We start from the raw sequence: 26,357 nt of genomic DNA, 5'->3' as shown, positions 1-26,357 counted from the left end.
AAGGGAAAATGCGGTAAAACCCCTGTTTTACCGCATTTTCCTATGTACTAAAACCCGTTCGCAACGATATCGCAGGGCAGGGTATTGCCACCTTTGGGTGGCGATACCCTATAGAAGCCTGTGGGCTTCTTTTTGCCGCGTCGCCGCAACCCCACCGCCTCGCCGACCCCCCCTTTCCCCCCTCCCTTGGGCTTACCTTCTTGCAGGTCCTCCTGGACCCCGGAAGGTAAGCCCTTCCTCCCCCTAGCAACGCAGCCGCACGTCCTTCCGGCTGCAGGGGGGAGGAGGAAGCGCCGGGGGCAGCCTGCTTAGCTGTCCCCGGCGTGAAAGCAGCAGAAGCCGGCTGGGAGGTGACGGAGACCCCCGCAGACCACAGTACAGGTATCGCGGGGGGGCCTCCGTCACCGCATCGCGATGCCAGACGCATATGTTAGTACATATGCGGCGGCATCGCGGCAGGGGGGGGCGCGAGGGGTGGCGATGTATTTTAATACATCCCGCCCTAAAAGTCTGCTAACCGCTCCATTTATTAGGTTGAATCAGACAAACGATTTCCCTATAGATGTTTTTAAAGGAATATGCTGTCTATGCTTGATTAAGATGCAGGTATATTCTGCACAGAGTCTGAATAACTCAGGATGCAATTCCCACGTTCTGTATATGTGCACTAGTGAACGGCTCTGTGTGTATGTATATATATATGTATGTATATATGTATGTATGTATGTATATATGTATGTATATGTATATATAGTATAAGCACTGGTTGTACGGTTATTTTCCCTTATCCAGTATGTATTGAATTGCTGTAATATGTTTCAGGCCCTGTGGTACACAAGGGAACCAGGAGGTTTGGGCCCAGTGTATGGCTCAGCAGATCGCTGGGACGGAGTGGCAATCATTTTTGATACATTTGATCATGATTTTCAGGTAAAAAAACATTTCAGAATGTTAAGAGTTATTTTAATGAGATTATATATACAGGAGGTTATTCTGATTGACACGCATTGCTGCGAAGTTGGCAGTGCTGCATGTCTTTTTTAGCCCGCCCGACATTCGCAGAGACCCCCACCCCCCTTTGCAGAGTGAATTCACCCACACGGCTGCGAATAGATGTTTTGCATAAACAACCATCCACAGCCTATGGGGTGACACCCACATCATTCCACGGTCGCCAGCCATCGAATGATGTGGTGCGCGCATGCAAAACGAAGACACTTTCAGGTGTCTTAGGCTTGCTTGTGTCTTTTGCAAGGACAGGGCGGCAGCTGACATCCGGTGATGTTGGCTGCCCGCTCCCGGCACCAGCATCACTGGGGCATTAGCATGAGAGCACCCAGCATTTTCATGGGAACACCCATGAAACGCTGGGCATTCCCATGAGCACATCCCTCAGCCTGCCGCCCCACGCCACCTGCCCGCAGTATTGTATGTGAGCAACCGGCGAACACTCTGTTCACCCTGGCTGCTGGCACACAGCACATGCACATGGGCAGAAATGCAGTTAGAAAACATCTGACCCACCTGCAGTGCATATGGTTTTGTCCACCTGAGAGTGAATTTGCCTTTGCGAGTGAACCAGAATAAAACCCTATATACAGTAGTACAGGTCTACAGTTGGTTGACAAGCATTGGGTCGACACTGTTAGTTCGACATGGTTCTAGGTTGACATGGTTCTAGGTCGACACGAGCATTAGGTCCACAGTGAAAAGGTAGACGTGGGGTTTTTCACTGTTTTTTGAGCCGACATGTGCTGACAGGTGGTATTTCATGCCCTACCATCCACTAGGGTGTGGCGGGAAAATAAAATTGCCGAGCACAGCTAGACACCATGCCCGAAGCATTGGGAGCGATGCAGTGCACTGGAAACTATGTCCATGTCGACTGTGTTGACATTTGGGTAAAAAAAAAAGTGAAAACCCCCATGTCGACCTTTTGACTGTCAACCAAGACACTGTTGACCTAATGCTTGTGTCAATCTATTGACCTGTCGACCTAAACCCATGTCGACCTTGTCCCATGTCGACTTAGAACCATGTCAACCTAACTATGTTGACCTAATGCTTGTCAACCAACATACTGTAGACCAAATGATCCCAACCCCCTACGAGGGACTTCTGTAAATTAACTCTATCTCAAAACACTGCTGCCAGTGTTATCTTTCCTGCTGTTATGGGTCTATGTAATGTACTGTACAATCCAGTAACATGTAGTAAACAAATAAAAATATTTCAATATTTTCCTTCCTCCAGGGAAATAATCCAGCTATAGTCATTGTTGGGAACAATGGCAAACTTGAATATGACCACTTACGGTATGTGCAGCTCTTAGGCAATGGTTACATTTAGGTATACTTTGTGCTCTCGATAGGATATACTGTAGTTAAATGTATAAACATTTTCTGCTTCAAACTTGGTCCTTGCTATGATTAACGGCATTATTGAGAAGGTTTTTTGATCAGTTTATATGTACAGTAGCTGGAATTCAGAATTTAAATATAAAACTGAAAATCCACAAAAATGAGTGGTGCTAAAAGATCTACATTACACTTTACACAATCATAAATAAGGATTAAATATATGGCCGAATGGATGTATTAAGCCTGGTGAAGAGATAAAGTGGAGATAAAGTAGAAGGTGGTAATGCACGAGCCAATCAGCTATTTTTTTTTTAAATGACAGTTAAGGAACCCATACACGCTCCATTTTGCCGGTCCGTTTTGTACTTTTAAAGTACACATCGTATCGGATCGCATGCCTTGTGCATTGCGATCCGATACGATGTGTACCTAGTACAAAAAGTATGTGCAGCACATACTTTTTGTACCGTACTATGTGATGCGCAGGAGCGTGCATCGCATAGTACAGAACGGAGCCGGTCCACAACAGACCGTGTATGGGCTCCTTTAGTAATTGATTGTCTCCCATTGTATCTTCACTTATCTCTTCACCAGGCTTTACAATATCTGCCCTAATGTGTGATCAGCTTTATTATTTATTATCCTTTTTTTTTTTGGTAAATAAAACATAATGCTTTCTGCAGTCAACTTATTTTTCCCCAGCATCCATTGCAGTGGACACTAAGGGAAATTCATCAAACCTCAACAAGAACTACAGATGGAGCAGCTCTCATTAGAGTGGCTCCTGGTGATCTGATCGCCATCCACCATCCCCCGCCAGCCTGCGCTGCCCCATACGCCAGAATGGGGCGCACAAGATGATGGCAATGGGCCGTGCGAGCGTGTGAGATGCTCGCACTTCCCCGTCCACCGGCTATGCCCCCCTGCCAGCCTCTATCCTAAAACATGCTATATAAATAACTATTATTATTATTATTATTATTGCACACCTGTAGAATCACATGCTCAGATTGACAAAAAAAACCTCAAATACTGTATATTTAAAAAAAAATTAGACCCATTAACCCCACCGCCTCTAGTGTATGACTCCTTATTTCCATAGCAAGAGTAATTCTTTTTTTGTATTTGTATTTCTTGTAATCCTTCTTTTGACTTCCATTATTGTGTCTTAGTGATGGCTCAAGTCAAGCCCTAGGTACTTGTGTGGAAAATTTTCGGAACACAATACGTCCATTCAGGGCAAAGATTTCATTTTACAAAAGAACTCTACGCGTAAGTAGCACAAGGAGTGTGGCATTTGCAGCACCCAGCACTCACCTGTTATTTGTTTAGTACAAGCTGATGTGCACCACATAATACCTGTTTTTGTACTTTGAGGCACCTAGATGGTTCTCTTGGTGCACATAAAAGTGCCTAGTTTGCCCACTGCTAAACTACAGGCACGACACCGCAGCTGAAATATTCCAGAGAAGCACTGTGCAAAAGTAACCTTAGGTAGAACACCTTTAGCAAAAACCTTTGTTATTATAAAATATGAATTACGTTGCTGGGTGAGCACCGGAAATGCACTTCTCTATTTTATATGTATTATGTTTGTCTTGGTTACTTCTTGGTACTTTCTAATTGTAACAGGGTTATAATGTATGTTTACATAAGTATTGTCATGATGTCATGTCATCATTTCGATCTATAATATACCTTGTTCACGACCAACATAGCAGTATCTCAAATGAATCCATCATGTTTAACATACATACATACATACATACCCAGGGCCGGTACATACATACATATATAGGCACCGGAGCACCCCAGATGGGAGGGTCGCCCCGGTTCTCACACCCGCTCCACCACTGGTAGGGGTGTGTGGCCGCCGTGCTGCTCGGGGGGGGGGGGGGGGGAGTGTGATGCTCACTCACCAAACACCTGTGAGTTCCTTCCTCCAGCTCTCCTGCTCCTCTGCTGCTGCAGTAGCCTTCCTGCTGCTGCTGGCCTGCAGCTTACTACCGCCCTCCAGTGGCTGGCGCCCTAGGCAAATGCCTAAACCTGCCTATTGGTGGCGCCGGCCCTGCACATACCGTATTTTTTGCTCTATAAGATGCACCTGACCATAAGATGCACCTAGTTCCATAGAAGGAAAATAGGAAAAAATTATTAGGAACCAAATAGTGTAATGCCCGCCCGCCCCTTCCCTTGTACTTGTATGCCTGCTGCCCACTCCCCCCTCCCCTGGTACTTGTCAGCAGCTCACAGAGGTCCGGGCAGCGGGGATCATGCAGTGTGCTGTGGGGTCCGTTCGGCGAATGGGATATCATCGGCAGGGTCCTTGCGGCAGATGGGAACTAGTAGCGCTACTAGTTGCCATCTGCTGCAGGGACCTTGACGAGGTTTCGGGGCCGGAGGAGTATAGACCAGCCATTTTACCCCCACTATCCACGTCCTACCCCCACTATCCACGTCATACCCCCAGTATCCACGTTGGCGTGCAGTTGATTTAATAAAGTGTGGTGAGCGCAGCGAGCCACCAAGCCAAAGCGTGTCGAGCAGACAAGCGTCCGCTCGCCACGCTTAAAACTCGGTGGCTTGCTGTGCTCGCAACTTTTTATAAAATCAACTCCACGCCGACGTGGATACTGGGGGTATGATGTGGATAGTGGGGGTAAAATGGCTGGTCTATACTCCTCTGGCCCGGGCACCGCGTCAATCCCCGCTGACTCGTGCTGGGATCCACAGTGACTCCCTGGCAGTCGCATTCAGTCCCCCTGCTCCGGCACTTGCCACAGACGCTGTACGCAATTAGCATAGTGGGGGGGACTGAATGTGACTGCCGGGGTGTCACCGTGGATCGCGGGGAGTCACCGGGGATAGAGGGGATCGACGCGGTGCCCGGGCCGGAGGAGGGTAAGTATAAACCACACCACCCTACTGCCTCCTGTATTATCACGGCGCCGACTACACTGACAACGTAGCTTAGCCTACGTTGAAAACCAGCCAGGCGACCTGATAATACACAAGTACCTAAATTTCCTCTAGCTCCCTGGCTCCAGCATGCTGTGGGTCCTATCGCAATTGCGGGCTCCCCACCTTGCCAGGATCCAGCTGCTCATGCAACCAGCTACCTAGCAGCTCCCCCCTGGGGGCCACTATCAGCTCCTTCGTGTGCCTTCCTCGCTGGAGATGCGGACAAACCCACTAGAACCAGCTTTATGAAGATGGCACTGGTTCCTGATGATTTGCTGCCCTATGCAAACCCCTGTCTTCTGATTAGCTGTTAATCAGGAAGTTCCTATTGGTGGCTAGTGCCGCTGCCGCATTTGGGATGCACGGCATCGCTGGCACCTGATGGTGGCCCTGCATATGTATACATATTTATTGTACACACAACGCATTATAAAGACTGATGTCTTACTGGAGAATAGAAAAGTTTATATTTTGGGAGGGGAAGTGGTTCTGCACTATAAAAATAAAGCTGGTAAAAAAACAATACAGCAGCACACTAGTAAGAGACTGAAGTGACAATGACACAAAGTGTAATATTAGTAAAAAAAAAATTAAAAGGTGCTAAATAATAGACAACCCAGCCACACCATACCCTCTTTGTAAACTGGACTGATGTTTGTCCTCTATAGTTTTATCCATAACACCCATGCTAGCCTGACATTTATTTCAGCACCAGTCATTATTGGAAAGAATCAGGGGTTGATCTTCTATAGTTTACCTTAGATTTATATTAAGGGATGTTGTGGACCTGTCTTCAATCATAAGCTTATACGTTTCTTTATCATTTGTAGTACATAGACTTATTTAAAAGCAAACTAAACCACACTGGTCTGTGCAGCAACCATAAGCTCCAAACAAACTGAGAATTTTGGTCCAGCCTGTATGGAGAGAAATGATGGGGAAAATCACTGGGATGAAAATCGCTCAGTGCATACACACTATGCAGTTTCGCCCGTTTTAGTGATTTTTCTGGGGGTGGATGAGTTTCCATAGCAGAATGCTATGGAAAGCCGTCCACTACGTTGCTCATCTGATAATACCAGCAGATGAGCATCTGGGTCAGCGATGATGCGGGAGCGTGCATCAGCACTCACTGCTCATCGCTGCCCCATACACACTGGGTAGCTTTCGAGTAAACTGAGCTGCTTTCAACTCAAAGTCGCCCAGTGTGTGTGGACCATAATGTACTGCTTGGCTCAATTACTATTCATTATGTAATTAATCTTGGCTCTAAATCATAGATGAGGAGCAACACTTGGCTAATTAGAATGCTGTACACTGAGCGACCTTTCTCTGCCACCTAGTGGTACATCAGTAAAATAGTTACACTTCATTTTTTTGTAACAAGAAGTATCATAATTATTTTATATACAGTATAAGCTTCAAGACAAACGGGTAATCTTTTAATGCATCTTCACAAGTAAAACAATGAGAGAATGGATCATACTTCCCCACTCCAAATTAATTTCCTAATCGCCCAGTTTAATTTATTACAATAGACTAGTAACCCTATTGGATCCTGCCCACATCTCCAGTGAGGCAGTTGCGGGTTGTGCTGACATAACTCACCGTGTATTACATCATTATTGCCCCTCCTCCTCTGCATAATGGGTGGAAACTGGGTAGAAATTATGTAATTCACAATAACTCGGTACCTACACCTTCTACCAGGAAATACCCTCCCAGAGGACAGCACTGCAAAAGTAGATACAACAATACATATCAATGGCAAATGCAGGATTTTTAGAGGGGGTTTTCCAAAGGCAATCCAAAATCTCACACTCTGCAGCGCATAGGAGTAAGTACGGGAGCCTAGGAGAGTAGTAGCAACCCTAATATTGGACTTATTATACACTAGATACTGTATGAATACAGTATTAATATTTAACAGTACAGATGATCTATAGTATAGGCTGATTCAAACATTTAAATAAGATAAGTGGTCAGGAAGATGGTTAAACATATCAGAATAAATACACAAACATAGAACCAGTACTGCACTAAAACTCACAATCTCCTACCTCACGTTAAGGCTTCTTTTCCTTCCTCCTGGCATCTACTCTCTGGTCCATTGCGGTGCTTGGGGGTCTTAGATCCACACATACAGTAAATGTACAGGATAAATAAGTAGAATCTTATTAAACAACATCATACCTACTAAATATCTGCATTTTTGTAAATATACCCCCACCATGTACTTACACTATGTAGACAAAAACAATTGGAGATCTATCTAGAGTCCAGATCTTAGCCCCACTGAGAACCTTCTTGGGCGAATTGGAATGTCAGGTGCTTTCTGGCTAAATCAACCCTTTCAGTGTCACAGTTGGTCACTGTACTTAAGGCAGAATGGTAAGACTGCCTGCTGTTGTTCCGGAACTTGCCAAGAAGGGTGCATGCAGTAACTACTGCACGTGGTGGACCTACAAAGTAGTGTCATCAATAAAATCTTTGATAATAGTGTCCAATCACTTTTGTCTACATAATGTATTTGGGAACAAAATGCTATCAGTTATTTTTCTATACAAAAATCTGGTACTTGTGTATTATAGCGGCGCCCCCGATGTACATCGTACAATGAACGTATCGTATCGCATGCCATGTACCCGATGGCATGCGATGCGACGCGATTTTTACCCCCTATGAGATTAAAAATCGTATAAGCACCCTAATGGGTGCTTACAATGTTAAATGCACCCCCACGCCACCCCCCCACTATAAACGTGAACCCGAAGCGTGGCGAGCGCAGCGGTACGCGTCCTACGACCTTTTCATACCCCCACTATCCACGTCGGCGTGGAGTTGAGAATAGATTAGTGTGGCGAGCGCAGCGAGCCACCGAGCCCGAAGCGTGGCGAGCGCAGCGGATACCTGCACAGGTAAACGCGTCCCTTCGCGGGCTTCAAAGGTATCCGCGTCCCCTCGCGGGGCTCGCCACGCTTCGGGCTCGCTGCGCTCGCCACACTAATCTATTCTCAACTCCACACCGACGTGGATAGTGGGGGTATGAAAAGGTCGTAGGACGCGTACCGCCGCCGCTCGCCACGCTTCGGGTTCATGTTTATAGTGGGGGGGGGCGTGGGGGTGCATTTAACATTGTATGCACCCATTAGGGTGCTTAACATAGTATAAGCACCCATAAGGGTGCTCATACAATGTTTAATCGCATCGCATCGTATGGCATTGTATGCCATGTACAATGGCATACAATTTCAAAATTGTATGCCATCGTACACTAACCAACGACATTGCGTCGCATCGCATACCATCGCATGCGTTATGGTATACGATGCGATGGGCGCCGCCAAAATACACAAGTACCTAAAATCTTTATCATAATTAGTGGCATGAAGAAAACCCATGCTGAACAGAAGTATATACAGTCCTGTAGGGGAAACATCCATTTACCGAGTCATTTCATTGCCAGACCAGGGAAATACAAATCGCATAGGCCTCTTGCATGGCAAATGTAGCTCATTCATAAGACAATTTAAATTTGCTTCATTTTTTTTCCTACAAAATATGCAAAATATTATTATATATTTTTTTAATTAATTGATGGAAGTATAAGATGTAATACTGACAAAGGGCCCCAGAATTTCTGCCCTGATTGAGTAAGTGGCTTTTCTAGTAAATGTCTGTTTTCCCTTCTCAGGTCTCGGTGTCCACTGGGTTCTCACCCAGTGACCGTTTCTTCACCCTCTGTGCAGAGGTTCGCAACATGGTGATCCCGTCTACTGGATACTTTGGAATCTCTGCAGCCACATCGGCTCTGGCTGGTAATTCTTGGAATACCTATATTTTATTAATCTAATCAGAGTGTTTTAGTCAGTACCTATATGTAAAAACACAATTACTCCTTCAACCCCCCACCATGTATATTTCCTAGTTCATAATTCCAAACTTTCTCTCATCATAAAGAGGGATACATGCATTTACCAAAGGCACATTACTGAAATTAGGGGGCATGGTCTATGATCGTAGCACTTCACATTATTTATTATTTATTTATTAACAGGTTCTTATATAGCGCACACATACTCCACCGCGCTTTACAGAGAATACTTGTCCATTCACATCAGTCCCTGCAGCAGTAGAGCTTACAATCTATATTCCCTACCACATATATACACACACAGACATTCTAGGGTCAATTTGTTGGGAGACAATTAACCTACCAGTATATTTTTGGATTGTGGGAGGAAACCGGAGCACCCAAAGTAAACCTACGAAAGCACGGGGAGAATATACAAACTCTGCACAGTTAGAGCCATGGTGGGAATCAAACCCATGACCTCAGTGCTGTGAGGCAGTAATGCTAACCATTACACCATCCGTCCCCATTTTCACCACTATGGGGGCAGGGCCAGTGCTCTATGAGCTGCTGGCATGCCCCATGTCTATCTCTCCAAGCATAAAGATGCTGTACGCAGAGCAGGGACTCCCAATTGCACCCCTCCATGGGACACTGCTGGCCGCTGGTGTGAAGCAGGGCATTTGGGAGGTATACCAGTTCATTACTCAACCGTTCATCCCTTCGCTTGTTTCTTAGATTCTAAGACATGAGAAGTCAATATGTGGCCCTCCATCAGGTGTGGAACTACAAATTCCAGCATGGGGTACGAAGGTCAGGGTTAGGCACTAGCAGGAAGGGCTAAGCTGCGGGAGGAAATTCTGGGGTTAGGGAGGGCAGGGGGAAGGTAAGTATACTTGCCAGACCCCTGTCAGGATTACCTGACTCATAGTACCAACGTCTGTATTCTGATTGCCAGCATCTCCAACACCGGTCATCCGTATATATTCACTCTACATAGCCAAGGTCTATTACAGTGCTTCAATCTAACCATGACATACAGTATATGCTTTTTAGTGCTATTATTAACTCTACTTTTCATATATTTTTTTTTTTTTTTTTTTATATTCTATAACTAAGGGTTCTCTGGTGGATTATATTAAGTTGATGTTTGTGTATCCCATGATACAATACTCATTTTTTTCTTTTTTTTGCTGTGATATCATTTTTAACGTCCCTTGGTTCTCATGGGAAACTTACACACCTGCAGTAACCCTGATGTGTAGCTAGGTGGCACCATGTCTCCTGAAAACTAATACGTAGTTTAAACAGAATAGTGTTGCCAATGACTGTAAATATTTTTTTAGTTTATTACTTGCATTTGAACAAATATAATTATGGTTTTTATTCTAAATATATAAACTGAAAGCCATATAATGACCACCGCTGGGACAGTAGAAAGATAGAAGTAAAAGTAGAAGTAGAAAAATATCAAAAAAGTTCATAACATTTTAAATAAATCCTTAATACCTAAAATTTATTTTACAAACACCTGACATGTAGCAGGGGTTGTAGGCTTAATAGTAAAAAAAAATTTTAGTTTACCAGACATAAACGTCATTTAATCCTTATCAATTCAATGCTATAACTGTGATTTTTTTTTTCCTTTTCATTTATTTAAAAGTGGCCAGACAAATCCACCACATGAAACACACAGGTCCACAAGAAAAGGCTTGATTTCAAAGACTCAAGGTCTGCATAGACTAGCAGCAATCAATTTAATTGATTGCTACTGTATGGGTCTTGGGTAGTAGTGGGTCTTTAAGTCAGTGGTTCCCAAATCGTGCGCTCAAAAACAGGGCAATGACTAGACATTTTGGTACCCTGTTCAAGAAAGGACATTGGTCATTCCCCCCCCCTCCCCCCTCCCCCCTCAAAGTAGGGGCATGGCATCATGGGGAAGAGGCATGACCTCTTAATAGTACCGATTCACATTACACCCCACAGAAATGTATGTTGTTCACATTACACCCCACAGTAATGTATGTTATTCATATTACACCACACAGTAGAGTCCCTTAACACATTGCGCCAGGTAGAACCCCTTTGGCATTTTGTGCCAGGTAGAGCCCCTTAGACACACTGCGCCAAGTAAAGCCCCTTAGACAAATTGCACCAGGTAAATACTCTTACATACACTGTGCCAGGTACAGCTCCTTAAACCCACTGCGCCAGAATGATTTTTTTTGGTGTCTATGTTGACATATGTCAAAAACTGTGCCCATGTCTACTGTAAGCTTGTGTGTACTTTCTGTCAATGTCCACATATGGGCCCTTATTCAGATCTGATCGCAGTACAAATTTGTTCTCAAAATGGGCAAAACCATGTGCACTGCAGGTGGGGCAGATGCAACATGTATAGAGAGAGTTAGATTTGTGTGTTATTTTGTTTCTATTATTTTTACAATGCAATTTAGATTTCAGTTTCAACACACCTCACCCAAATGTAACTCTCTCTATACATGTTACATCTGCCCCACCTGCAGTGCACATGGTTTTGCCTATTTTGAGAGCAAATTTTACTGCGATCAGATCTATATAACGGCCTTGGTATGTTAACCATTTTCAGGTGTTGACCTAGTGACTGTCAAAAAAAGTTTTAAAATATTCCTTAGCACGTTTTTCTAATTGATTTTTTTATTATTTTTTTAAGAAACCAACATAATGCACATTCATATTCTTCTGTTTTACAGATGACCATGATGTCCTCTCTTTCATGGTGTACAGTCTAAGTGCAACCTGGCAAGAGGTAACATTGTTTATTTATATATGCATAATAACATATATGGAGTGTTCCTGTATATCCCTTAACTTCCTCTACCTGCACCCAGTGAATGTGACCACAGCATTCATGGTCCATTCATAGACCACGGTGCCACCAAACTTGGACTTAATACTAGCTGCAGACATTGCCATCATACATAAGAAGGTGCACAGTAGAGTAGAGGACACTTTTTGTTATTAGGATAGTAACCAGGCAGAGTTACCCGATGTCACATTGAATGATTATGCACTCATTTGTTTTTAATGTAAGATATCTATTTTGAATGAATGAAGATGATATCAAATCCACATATAGAATTATATGTTGTTCGATTTACCTTTAAGAAAGTTACCTTATTCCCTATTGACCAAGGCCACCAAAGAAAGTGCAAAAACCTATAATAAAACAGATCTACAGTATAGTTTGTTATGATGTAAACCCTCATTGGTGCTATTACACTCCTAGATTGTCAGTCATGGTTCTTCAGGAACTGAGTAGTGACAGCAGCATGGAATATTAAGGGTGAATGGAACATTTTTACCTGCAGAAAGATACTGCTTTTAATTAATAATTACGTACAGTAAAAAATACATGAGGAGAGGGCCCTGCTCAGGCAAGTTTACAGCCTATAGGATATATATATATCTGTTCACCAACCGTGTAAGTGATGCATGCTGTGGCTCCATCCTTTGTGGGCTCACAGACACCAGCACTGTTGAGCTTCTCACATATCCTGGAGCCATTCCAGGAACACTAGCAGCTGTGAGACATGCAACACATCACACACAACAAAATCAAGTCTATTACTGTATTATAAACAATATATACTTGTTTGTTTTACTGTCTGTATATTTGTTTTAAAGAAATTACATGTGGGTACTTCACAAAGCGAAAAGTCCTGTTTGCACACTGAAACGGGTGACTTTTTGTGTATTTCAGCTGAAATTACAGTGCTGGCAGCCATACACGCAAAGCTACATTTAAATAGTTCCACTGAGCGCCATCTAGTGGCTTCCAACTTGCAATTATTGGAATTTGCCCCATTGTGTGTAGTGGTGGAGATTGAGAAACTCTGCAATTTGTGTTTCCAGTCACAGAACATTATCCTGGTGTCTACTTTTCTCTTGCTCATTATTTATGTGTCAATTATTTACATATTATACTGAATTCTGATGTCTATCTCTGGGTTGTAAGCATGTATCTGATTCTGTGGAACAAACTACTCATGCATGGACATGATGGGTGACATTTAATAGGAGTCTATTTCTGTTTTTTTGCAATATTTTCGCATAAAAACGGTGATTTCGCATTTTTTGCATTTTTTAGCCAAATCGCACATTTAATAGGGTGCGCAAAGGCCCGTTTTTTGCATTTTTTTGGCGATAAATCGCACTTTCTAAATGTGCGTAAAAAAATCGCACTTAATTCGCATCCAGATGTTTTCGCACAGAAAAGTATACAAATCGCTTATTTAATGGCATGAGCAAACGGAATTCGCATTTTTTTGGTCGATATAAATTGCACTTTTTTCAGACCAGGGTCTGATGTGCGAATTGGTCAGAGAAATGCACAGATCATTGTGATCTGTGCATGTTTCTGGTGTAAAAATAGAGTAAAAAAAAAACGGCGTGAGGTCCCCCTCAAAGAGCTGGTCCTGGTTTCATAAAATCACGGGGCAAAACAAATAGGGTTCCTTGGATTTTATAGGGCCGGTCCTGGTTCCCAAAATACAGGGGACAAAATGAGTAGGGGCCCCCCGTATTTCAAGAACCAGCACCGGGCCCAACCAGACAACAGGGTAATGCCACAGCCGGGGGGAGATTTTTTATACAAGTCCCCCCAGCCAAAGCATTCATCCCCCTGACTGGTCAGCATGGGCAGGGGTCCTGGGGGAGTGGGGACCCCCGTAAAGAAGGGGTCCCCCCCCCCTCCAGAACTTACCTGCCCATGCTGAAGCCTGGGGCTGTCCTCGATGCCCATTAAAAATAAAACTTTAATACATCCAAAGCCCATACATACCGATACTTACCTATCTTGAGCCCGTCGGTAGGTCCCAGGGTCCGGTTCCGGTGCCTTGGTTCCGGGGCTGCTCCAGGGCTGAAGAGTCCGGGGTCCTGGATCCGAAGAAATCCATGGGGGACCTGTGGAAGGAAATCCTACTCACCCAGGTCCTCTGATGAAGATCTTCTCCGTCTTCTCCATCTCCGCCGTCTCCGCCGTAGTCAGACGACTTTCTCGGCTCCTGATTGGCCGCTAGGCGGCCAATAGAATCATTCGGATGAGAAGCGTGGAAGATGAAACATCTCTGAGCCTCTCAAAGTCCAATGGGTACCGGCGGCTGACTACGGCAGAGACGGCGGAGATGGAGAAGACGGAGAAGATGAGGGGATCAGAGGACCTGGGTGAGTAGGATTTCCTTCCACAGGTCCCCCATGGATTTCTTCGGATCCAGGACCCCTGACTCTTCAGCCCTGGAGCCCTGGACCAGCCCGGAACCAAGGCACCGGAACCGGACCCTGGGACCCACCGACGGGCTCAAGATAGGTAAGTATGAGTATGTATGGGCATTGGATGTATTAAAGTTTTATTTTTAATGGGCGTCAGTGTGTGTTTATTTAACTATTTATTTTACTGTGGAACTACAAGTGCCAGCGGGCCCTTTAATGCCCCTCATGCTGGGACTTGTGGTTCTCCAAGTCCCAGCATGTGGGGGAGGCTTGCTGGGACTCATAGTATAACGGTACTCACACGGTATAAGACAATAGTTTATCATCTATTTTTTACACCAAATATTAGCTCCATGCCCACCGGCCAGGGGCATCGAGGACAGCCCCACTCGCCCAGGACCCCTGCCCATGCTGACCGGTCAGGGGGATGAATGCTTTGGCCGGGGGGACTTGTATAAGTCTCCCCCCGGCTGTGGCATTACCCTGCTGGCTGGTTGGGCCCGGTGCTGGTTCTTGAAATACGGGGGACCCCTACTCATTTTGTCCCCCGTATTTTGGGAACCAGGACCAGCCCTTGAGCCTGGTGCTGGTTTTATAAAATCCAGGGGAACCTTATTTGTTTTGCCACGTGATTTTATGAAACCAGGACCGGCTCTTTGAGCCCGTGGCTGGTTATGCTCAGGAGGGGGGACCCCACGCCGTTTTTTTTTTTCACTTTTTTTTTTACCAGAAATCGCAAGTTTTGAAATGTGCACATTTTCATGACTGAAAATACGCACATTTCCATGACTTCAAATCGCCACTAATCGCACCATATCGCACTTTTTAGCCGCATATTCGCATTTCATTAAATATGCGATTTACAGATGAAAAATGCGGGGAAAAAATGCGATTTGCGGCGATATGGTGCGATTTTAAAAAGTGCGAAAAACTCTCATTCTATTAAATGTCACCCGATATTTCTACTGCAGTTTTGCATATTTAGTCTTTGTGCCTTAAATTTAATTTTGTTCCTAGTCCCCAGCAGCACAGATCCCAAAGGATGAGCGGGAAATGTTTGAGAAAGAGTATGAAGAGTTTCAAAAAGAATTAGAAAAGCACGTGCAGGATTTCCAGAAGAAAAATAGTGCACAAGGTTCAGTTCATTCTCCTGCATTGCTTTACACATGTTGTAGAAGTGTTAAATCCAGTCACGGATGTAGCAAAGTTAGCTAGTATCATTAAGAGTGGCAGCAAATAGAGGTATAAACATTGCACGGGTGCCGGACGGGATCCCGACAGGCATTTACCAGACGTCAGGATCCCGACTGTCAAAACGCAGACAGCCGGGTGCCCGATGGCCACCCGCTATTTTCCCTCGTGGGGGTCCACGACCCCCATAGAGGGAGAATAGAATAGGTGCAGCGTGGCGAGCGCAGCGAGCGCAGCGAGCCCGCAAGGGGCTTTTTTGCGCTCGCCATGCTGTCTGACTCCGGGCAGTCGGGATCCCGACTGTCGGAGTCACATACCACACCCCATTGCACCGCCACAGCCACAAGGGGTGATTTAACTCCTGTGCCTGTACCCTAGCCATGGCACCTCCGGTCCTGAAGGGGGTATGGGGTGAATGTTCTGGACTAGTACAGGGGTTCTCAAACTCGGTCCCCACACAGTTCACATTTTACAGGTCACCCGGCAGGTGCACAGATGAATTCATTACTCATTGACACATTTTAAAAGATCCACAGGTGGAGCTGATTATTTCACCTGCGATTCTGTTAGGAGACCTGCAAATCATGCACTGTGTGGAGTCCCGAGGACCAAGTTTGAGAACCTGTGGACGAGAGGAAAAACTAGAAGACACTCCAAAGTTCCAGAGAATGTACCGAGCAAAAACAATGTTACATTCAACTCTGCTGCAATGTGTGCTGGTTACTTGGGCAACATGAAATTCTGTGCAGTAGTAGCTATTTGTATAGGGAAATACACACCTCCAGCTTTACTTGTCTGAGAGATAAACTGTAGTCAATCAACAGGAAGCATCAGCAAATGTACGCAGCACACTATGATTATACACAAACAGAACATCTATTTACCTGAGAAAGACCTCATCGCCTACACACTGCATTACACAGGCAGAGACACAGACATTTCATCAAATAGAATGTGACTGTTACATGTATTTCTGTTACAAACATCGGTTTTATGTCTATCATTCCTGGTTAGATGAAGATGCGTTTGAGTCAGACAATCAGCGAGAGTTGGAGATGGTTATGTTTGGACAGGCCCGATTACTAGAGGAGTTAAGAGTGCTGAAATACAGGATAAACATGACAATTGAGGAACAGACCAGGCACCGAGACATTTTAATTCGCAATGGAGTCAACGAGACCACCACTGTGAACAAGGAACATGTGAGTGTCAGAGTATGGTCGTTGTATTTATTATTATTATAATTTTATTTATAAGGCGCCACAAGTGTTTCGCAGCGCCGTACAAAGGAACAATACAGGGAGACAAAGCTTGGCATAACATTGAATAAATAACAAAAATACAGTACAAATAAAGAGTGCCACAGTTCAATACACATTACAGCTTGGATATAAGTAGTGAGGACTCAATCAACATACAACTAGAGGCTTGATGCCAATGATGGAGATGAGTATGCAGACGAAGATGGTCACTGAGTGTTGGAGTATGGGAGAGCTGTGAGTGACATGTGAAGAGAAGTGGGCTTAGACGACAGGAGGGAAGAGGGCCCTACTCGGAGGAGCTTACAATCTAGTAGGAAGGGGAGACAGACAGATTACAAGAGGTGCAAGCAAGTGGGTGGTGGTTAGATAGCAGGATGTAAACAGGCAAGGGGTTGGAGAACCATCTGGTTTATGCAGTGGACGGGTATGCTTTGATGAATAGGTGAGTTTTCAGTGTATTTATGATATAAGTTTTATGTAAAATACATAACTAAATGTTGGATTATTGTAAATACATAAAGTGTTTCGCTTATAAAGTATACAGCCGTTTGGAAAGGAAAACTCTTTGCTACTATTTCCGGCTTATAAACTCCCCCTCCCTTACACTCACTTCATTCATTTATTACTTAGACTGCTGTGGTCTTAAACCGCTTATGATTTCAAGGATTAAAAGATTAAAGTTTTTTTCTGGTGTTTCCTGTTTTTATTTCTCAGCACAGATAAAAAAAATGTTTTGTTGTGTAACAATTCCCTAGCACCTGTCACAAAAATGTAAAATAAATGATAACTATCTGTCAGATGTATACATAAACAGGAATAAATGTGTTCAATATCTAGCTATTAGCACAAAGAGGCGCAGCACAAAGAGCCAGGATAAACAGACATGCATTGTTGGCAACTGTCCCTATTTTTCCAGAAAGTTTTTAAGTTTTAGATCATAGAAACATCTTTGCATGGAGTACATGATGTCCACTCAAGATGTTCATATGGCTTATGGGGTCTATGTACTAAGGAGGTTATCCAGACCTGATTGCACGGCTGTTAATTTGAGCGATTATCGAACAACTCCACATGCATACAGATCATAGCTCGCATGCGTGCAGCCATCCTGCTATAAAATCATACTACTTTCATCGCTGGTCACTCACACAGTGACTGACAGGAAGCCGGCGTTTATGGTTGTCACCCGGGCATTTTCTGGGAGTGTCAGAGAAAATGCAGGCGTGCCTAGGCGTTTGCAGGGAGGGTGAGCGACGTCAGCACCGGCCTCATGGTACTATTGCCCTGGCTGAGTAAGTCCTCGGCTGCGCATGGACTGCACACAGTGGGATAATCATTAGATGTGAGTCATTTGTAAATAGATTTGCATCTGATCATTTGCAGGCTTGTATGGGGTGGGATCTCACTCTGAGCAGCGGCTATCTAATCACAGGATGCTGCTAAATAACACTGCAGCAATCAGGTGTGAATAACCGCCTAAGCCCAGCCGAGAGATAAATTGGATGAAGATAGAGCACCAACCAACTATCTTTATGACATTTTTCAAATACAGCCTGTAACATTCTAGTTAGGGTCTGATTGGCTGGTACTGTACTTTATCTCCATCCACTTTTTTCTCTCTGCAAGGCTTAGTACATAGGGCAGTATGTGCCAAACTTTGCGGCACAACCATCCACATATCAAGCTGATACTAATTTTGGTACTTATGTATTATCTGGGCGTCCGATTATTGCATCGCATCGCATCGCATGCAATATAGTGGCATACAATGCAATGCAATGCAATGTGATTTTTCATTGTAAAGACCCAATTTTTTATTGTATAGTCAACCATGGGTGATTTCATACCCCCACTATCCAACTACGCATGGAGTTGACAATATATAGTGTGGCGAGCGCAGCGAGCCACCGAGCCCGAAGTGTGGCGAGGGGACGCAGAATACATGTAAAGTTATCCATGTCCCCTCGCGGGGCTCGCTGCGCTCGCCACGCTTCGGGCACGGTGCCTCGCTACGCTCGCCACACTATATAAAATCAACTCCATGCGTAGTTGGATAGTGGGGGTATGAAATCACCCATGGTTGACTATACAATTAAAAATCAGGTCTTTAAAATGAGAAATCGAATTGCATTGCATTGCATGCCTTAAGTAGTGGCATGCAATGAAAAAATCGGGAGCCCAGATAATACACAAGTACCCTAAGTTTTTTAGTATGTAGAACTAATGACCCTGTCGACCTTCCTGCATGTTGATCTAGACTCGTATGTCAACCTACATGCATGTCGACCTATTGACTGTCAACCAACATGCTGGTTACCCAATGACCGTATCCCAGTGGTTACATGTATAAAATATCATTGTTATTGGATGCTTTTAAATGGCTTTGTAGAGGTCACTATTTAGCAGAATTGCGTATTTGACATCTCTGCCCAGAATCCACTTCTCTCCTCCAAGTTATCCTGTCTAATAATACAATATACAAGGGTGTAACTACCATGGGTGCAAGGGGTGCAGCTGCTATGGGGCCCAGATCTGAACGGGGCCCATCTTTGCTGTCTAAGTAATATGTTTTACATACATTTATCACCATCAGTTTCTAAAACTGGGCCCTTTCAAACTTTTGCTATGGGGCCCATGAATATCTAGGTATGCCTCTGACAATATAGCTTAGGGGAATGACCTAGCGGCATACGATTGGAGTGCCATTATTAGGGGTATATGATGTCATGGGGTGTGTGGGCGTGTGAAGGCACAAAAATATGTAGGCAAGAGGTAGCAGATGCTCTTAGATGTATCTAGCAGCTTATATTTCAATGTGCAAGGCATAATTAAGTATCTAGCATCATACAGTATATACAGTATTTTGGAACTGGGATGGTAGTTCAACAATGTCTAGGTCGACAGCCAATAGGTCGACACCATATGGTCAAAAGGTTGACACAAGCAAAAGTTTGACATGACCTAGTGCTTCCTTGCAAACCTATGTATGCTTCATAATGCAGTATATGACAAAAGAATTTGGGAATTTATTTTGATGGTGTCCTCTGTCATGTGCTGTATAATTTATATTCTGATTTACAGGCACACAGTACCCTAGAAACCGTGATGAATGGGATGCCAGATCTTCTCGCTATGACGAAGGAGCTCAAGTGAGTACATTGAGGTATTTTCTAAATGACAGCAGATATAACCCTATATAGTGGTCACCCTGCACCGTTCAAAATCCATGCAGTTCCTTTATCTTGCCAGGAGGGATTGCTCTCTGTTGTGGTGCTTCTAGCTCTGTTCTATATACCAGCATTGACATACAGAAGACCACACTGTACTATTGCCACCAAAGTAAAGATCGACACCCCAGGCAGGAAGGAGAGACTAAATGGATTGTGAAAATCCCAGGATGCTAGAATGAGCACTACCTATAGATTTTGAATCCCCCGCAGTCGCTCTCTCCCTGCCTGCATCTGAAGGTGTGTATGCACTTGCCGATGCTGACACCCCCTGCCGGATCCCCGCTGCCGCCAATATCCTCATAGGCGGAAATCACCTAGTGGGCCTGATTCTCGTTCAATCGTAAAAAAGCAAACTCCTTCTTTAATGGGCAAAACCATGTGCACTGTAGATGGGGCTGATGTAACATGTGCAGAGAGAGTTAGATTTAGGTGAGTTATTTTATTCTGTGCAGGGCAAATACTGGCTGCTTTATTTTTACACTGTAATATAGATTTATGTTTGAAGTACAAATCCCACCCAAATCTAACTCTCTATGCACAGTCTCAGCTGCAGTGCACAGGGTTTTGTCCATTAAATAAGGAGTTTGCTTTTATGAGTGAACCAGAATCAGGCCCAGTGTGTATGGGGCTTTAGGTGTGTAAAAAAGTATTTTTTCCCCATTATGTGGTGGTGGTAATGATGGCCCCTACATCACTGTCTGGTCAATTCTGATTAGCTGCTTGCAAACTGACTCCTCCAACTTGAATGACATCATTCATTAGCACTGCAGTTACATTATTATGATTCTGTTTGAGGATTTTGTCTATTGCATTTGGAATATTGCAGGCAAGAAGAATCCTACTGGCTTTATATGGTTATTCTCCAATGGTGGGGTATTTGGGTTTAATTTTAGATGGCTAAAGGAAATGTTACTAATAATACTTTTAAAATGCTATCCTTACATACAGTTGTGCTCATAAGTTTACCTACCCTAGCAGAATTTGTGATTTTCTGGCCATTTGTTAAAGAATATATATGATAACTCACAAACTTTTCTTTCACTCATGGTTCGTGAGTTTATGATTTAAAAAGAGTAAACACAGTTGTTTGACAATAAATGGCTTCACCCAGCCACTAACCATGAGTGCAAGAAAAGTTTGTGAGTTATCATTCATATTCTCTGACAAATGGCCAGAAAATCACAAATCATGCTAGGGTATGTAAACTTATGAGCACAACTGTATATTACATCATCATTACATTATATTGTGTAAGAATAGGTTCATGCGACTGTAAGCATTAGGAATACATTAGCCCTGTGAATATTTAGCACGCAGTGGCGTAACTATAAGGCCGCAGCCCCCGCGGTGGCGGGAAGGCGCCGGGGGTCTGCGGGCGCTATTTTTTCTCCGCCAGCTCCCCACTGCTTGTGGGTGCAGCGGGGAGCTGGCAGGGGGGTCCGTGCGGCGCGGAGGTACCTGTATTCAGGGAGAGCCTGGATGTCCCTGCGCCTGCGGCGCTGAGTATGATGTTGCCGGCCGGGGTCCCTGCAGTGCAGTGGAAATAACGCGCTATCTCCGGCGGAGATAATGCGTTATTTCCATTTCACTGCAGGGACCCCGGCCGGCAACATCATACTCAGCGCCGCAGGCGCAGGGACCTCCAGGCTCTCCCTGAATACAGGTACCTCCGCGCCGCACGGACCCCCCTGCCAGCTCCCCGGGGGGGGGTCTTTTAATGGGGGGCAGCGTCAAAATTGTCCCGGGGGGGGGGGGCGGCGGCGAAATTGTCCCGGCGGGGGGGGAGCAAAAGTTTTCGTTACGCCACTGTTAGCACTTGCCCTTTGAACACAGTAAAACCATTGGTCAGCATGGTTAATGAAGGGAAGACAATCCTACATACAGCAAATATAAAATATACACTTATTATTTAATTTCCATTCTGCCATGGGAATTGGAGAAGCCTGTGTTCTGTTTGTCACTGCTGTCCAACTGCATCTGTTCTGTGTGTTAGAAGCAATTCTATTCAAAAGTAGAATTTAATACTGTATAAAAGTGTAGTATTGTTCCCTGCTAAAGTTGTGTATAGAGTAATATGTTATGGTCCTTTTAAAGCACAAGCAAATTATAACACGCTTTCTCTCTCCATGTATCTGGGCGTTATTTGACCCAAATGCCTCAGTGCCACTTAGCTGTGTGCAGTCAGATCTATTACTTATTTTCCAGTACTGTTTCTTGCTAATGAATCTGCATGGCAGGGCTTGGGGGAGCATCAACGTTTAATTTGCCAATGACATTCAGTGTTGACCTTGTAAAACATTAGAATTTTGAAATGCTTTTATGTGCATTTTTCCTCTCATTGCTACTAGCAACCTTACTTATCTACAGTTTGTTAATATGGATTTTTCCCTAAGCACGACACTGAGAAATATCATTACACCTTAGCACAATAGCAGCTTCTCCTTCCACCTGTAAATGCACACGCAGATTTTATAAATAAAACTACATAACCCATATGATGATAACTACAGTATATTGATTCTATATATATATCTGCCTGTCATATATTCTGTATACTGAGTACATACAACATAGTTACCTACCCTCCTGCATTCTGCAGGAGACTCCCTGAAATAGCAGCAATCTCCCTCTCTCCCTGATTAATCTAGCAATCTCCCTCATTTCACCTAGCCCAGGCATGTCCAAACTATGGCCTTCCAGCTGCTGTGAAACTACAAGTCCCATAATGCCTTGCCACAGCTTTGCTACTAGGGGATGCTAAAACTTTGGCAAGGCATGCTGGGATGTGTAGTTTCACAACAGCTGGAGGGCCACAGTTTGGACATGCATGACCTAGCCCATATTACACTGTTACATTTTTTGGGGGAAAAAGGAATGAGAGATAGATACATTTACATTGAATCATCAGCACCATTTCCCATCACTTTACCAAGTATAGTACCTCTTACTAACTGCTTTGGAGCTCATCTGTATTTGTATATAAGTCATTTTAAAAGATTCCTCTCAGATGTAGCAGTACACACCCACGATTCTAGGTGCCACGTTCACAATGTCTTTTCACAATCTCTCCATATATGGAACTAGACACGACCTTTGTGAGGAGCATGACACGCCCCCTCAATGGGGCACTGTGCAAAATTCTATTACCAACTATAATCTCCCTGAAACTAGTTTTCAAAACACGCAACAATAAGATTACTGTCTCATAACTCCCACCTGTCTCAATTTATGTAGGACAGTCCCATTTTTTTTGGAGTATCCTGCTTTGCCACGTGCAGACAGCAATGTCCCATGGTGGGTGAGCAGTTGGGTGTAGGGGTGTGCACTGGGCACTTTTCATGTTTTGGGTCTGTATCTCTAGCCGTGTTTTGGGTCTGGATCTGTTCCAAAACACCACCCTTCTGAGTTTCATGTTTTGGATCTGTATTTTAAAAAACAAAACGCTAAAATCGCTGAATTTTTATTTTTATTTTTTTTGCTCCTATGCTTTTATTAACCTCGATAACATTAATTTCCACTTATTTCTAGTCTATCCTGAACACCTCACACCTGCTGTTTTTAGGCCAAAATGTTGTACCAAGGTAGCTGGGTGACTATCTTAAGCGACACAAGTGGGTGGCACAAAACACGTGGCCCATCTAGGAGTGACAGGATGGCAGTTTGAAAACTAGGCCCCAAAGAGCACATAATGCCAAAAAGAGGTACAAGATAGAATTGTCCGTGGGTCCTCCCACCCACCCTTATGTTGTGTAAATAGGGCACACACTGTCTTTAATAAACCAATAATTTCAACGACAGGGTCTGTCACACGACTGTGGCTGAAATAATTTGGGCCCCCACAAACTGTTGGGCCCCCACATGTCGTCCTCATCCTAGGATTCCTCACCGCCTTCAGTGTGTACATCCTCATCCTCACAGATTATCAATTCGTCCCGCTGGACTTTACAATCACAGGTCCCTCTGTAGTCTCTGGAGACTGATCTTCGTTGTAGAATTGATCATTAATTTTGATAAACATTATCTTCTCCTCATTTTGTGGAAACAACCTCCTATGCCGCTTGCTGATCCCGGCTGCACTAAAAACTTTTGGAGTACACAATGGAGGGGGGAAAACTCAGGTAAAATAGAACAGTTTGTACAGGGGCTTCCAAATTGCCTCTTTTTCCTACCAGCACAGGTTTGGTCTGTCTGACATGCCTACTTAGATGCTGTAATCCTCCGCCATTTTCAATGGTGACAGCATTGTTTGCAGCGACATTAGACATCCTTCAGGGCAGACCAGATTTCCAAACTCACTCCTGCCTGCCCTGCATCACCGCCAGCGGGTTGGGTAGGAAATCTTAGTTGTTTCCTCACAGCCACAGGAGTGGGAGAAAATTAAGGATTAGCTGTTGCCGTTCACGCGGTCCGCTTCAAATGACTCCTGACCACCAGGTCTTTGCACCACTGTAGACTTGTGTCCACCGGAAACAGAGACAAAACATATGCTTTAAACCGAGGATTGAGCACAGAGACCAAAATGTATTCCTCTGACTTTAATAGACTGACCACCCTCGTATCCTGGCAAACTTCATCCACAAGACCACATGCTTTGTAGAATCGCCATGCTTTAGCTCATCTTTCACTTTCTTCAGCTGCTTCAACAACAGCCTGATTAGGAGAATGCAGTGTCAGAACAGATTTCACGTGTGGCAAGTTGAAACGGCTGGAGAACCTTGCACAAAATGGATATCAGTCTCCACTGTGCTTGGGTCAGGTGCATCCCCATCATTTGTCTATGTTGTAGGTGGCTGTATACGGGTTTGCTCCCGAAGCAGCCCCACAGAGGCTGGGGCCATTGCATGCGCAGTACTGAAGAGACTACTGCACATGCGCCGGTCCCACGACAATGACCAGGTAAAGAAGATGGAGGCGACGACGGCAGGGACAAGAAGATGGACAGAGAGGCGGGGACCTGTGGAGACCAGCAGCGGCAGCATTAGAGGGGGTGGCAGCATCTCGGGAGCCCCTCTCCTCCGATGAGGTAAGAACAGCCACTGCTTAGCACTATCACTGGACTGGATATAGCACTATCACTATCACTGGACTGGAATTGCAGCAGTATCACTTTAATGGCAACACCATTGGACTATATTGGCAGTATCAATGGACTGGACTTATGCAGCAGTATCACTGGACTGGACTTTAATGCATGACCAATGGACTGGACTCTATCAATGGACTGGAACTGAAGCAGTATCACTGGCCTGGACAGAGTACTATCACTGGACTGGACAGATCACTATCACTGGACTGGAACTGCAGCAGTATCACTGGTCTTTAACGGCAGTACCACTAGACTTTAATAGCAGTACTACTGGACTTTAATGGCAGTACCACTGGACTTTAACGGCAGTACCAATGGACTGGACATATGTAGCAGTATCACTGGACTGGACATTTATGGCAGCAGTATCACTGTACTGGAACTGCAGCTGTATCACTGGACTTTAAAGGCAGTATCTCTGGAGTGGAGTTATATACAGCAGGATCACTGGGCTTAACTGGACATTAATGGCAGCAGTATCACTGGACTGGACTTTAAATGCAGTATGACTGGACTGCAATGGCAGTACCACTGGATTTCCACAGTGCTGGCCATGCCCCCAACATCAGTGAAAATGTGTGGCGAGGCCTTGTGGGAGCGCCGTTGGCATAGGCCACGTTCCCTGACAGGGAGGCCATGTCCCCTAATTTTGAGCGCACTCTATCGACACGCACCTGTGTCCCTCTTCCACTGCCACCAATGTTGGGAGATATGTACTTATCTTGCTGTACTTGAACCCACATAATGCTCCTAAAAGCTTTTTTATGTCACCAGTTGGGTCTGCACTAGACAAATTGTGTCCGTTCATTCCACAACATTATTCTGAGATGTATAGGTTAGTTGCCTATTTGTAGCATTGAGATGTATATAAAAAATTGTGTTTTTTTCAGCAGTGTGGTATTTTGTCTTTTTTTGTTTTCCATTTATGTATTCGTATACGTGACAGTCATTATTTGACTAATACAGCTATTAACTTTCACCTTTTTTTTTTTCAATTGAAGCTTCTGGATTTTTTTCAAGCACATTTTTCTAGCAGTCAGTCTACTCCAGGCTAATTGGCTTGGTTAAGTGTACGTTAATTGGCTTCTAAACAAATTGGTCTTAGTGAGTGGGTTTGCATGTCTGTGGTGGGGAAAGGAAATTAGCTTGTAAGCTCCACCAGGG

General features: G+C 44.4%; 1 protein-coding gene across 1 annotated transcript in view; it reads left to right on the top strand.

Moving 5' to 3' along the window:
- LMAN1L (lectin, mannose binding 1 like) overlaps positions 1-26,357 on the top strand; it is a 73,657-nt gene that overhangs the window by 21,730 nt on the left and 25,570 nt on the right. Inside the window, exons 3-10 of the mRNA XM_083180187.1 lie at positions 823-930; positions 2,254-2,315; positions 3,533-3,632; positions 9,016-9,139; positions 11,907-11,962; positions 15,442-15,559; positions 16,630-16,817; positions 19,959-20,026. Of these exons, the coding sequence (XP_083036313.1) occupies positions 823-930; positions 2,254-2,315; positions 3,533-3,632; positions 9,016-9,139; positions 11,907-11,962; positions 15,442-15,559; positions 16,630-16,817; positions 19,959-20,026 (824 nt within the window). The remainder of the gene's footprint in view (positions 1-822; positions 931-2,253; positions 2,316-3,532; positions 3,633-9,015; positions 9,140-11,906; positions 11,963-15,441; positions 15,560-16,629; positions 16,818-19,958; positions 20,027-26,357) is intronic.

This window comes from Crinia signifera, chromosome 4 (genome assembly GCF_055691185.1).
Source record: "Crinia signifera chromosome 4, ASM5569118v1, whole genome shotgun sequence".
NCBI classification, from domain to species: domain Eukaryota; kingdom Metazoa; phylum Chordata; class Amphibia; order Anura; family Myobatrachidae; genus Crinia; species Crinia signifera.
Note: the sequence above shows the minus strand (reverse complement) of the source record. Positions and strands in the feature narration are given on the sequence as shown.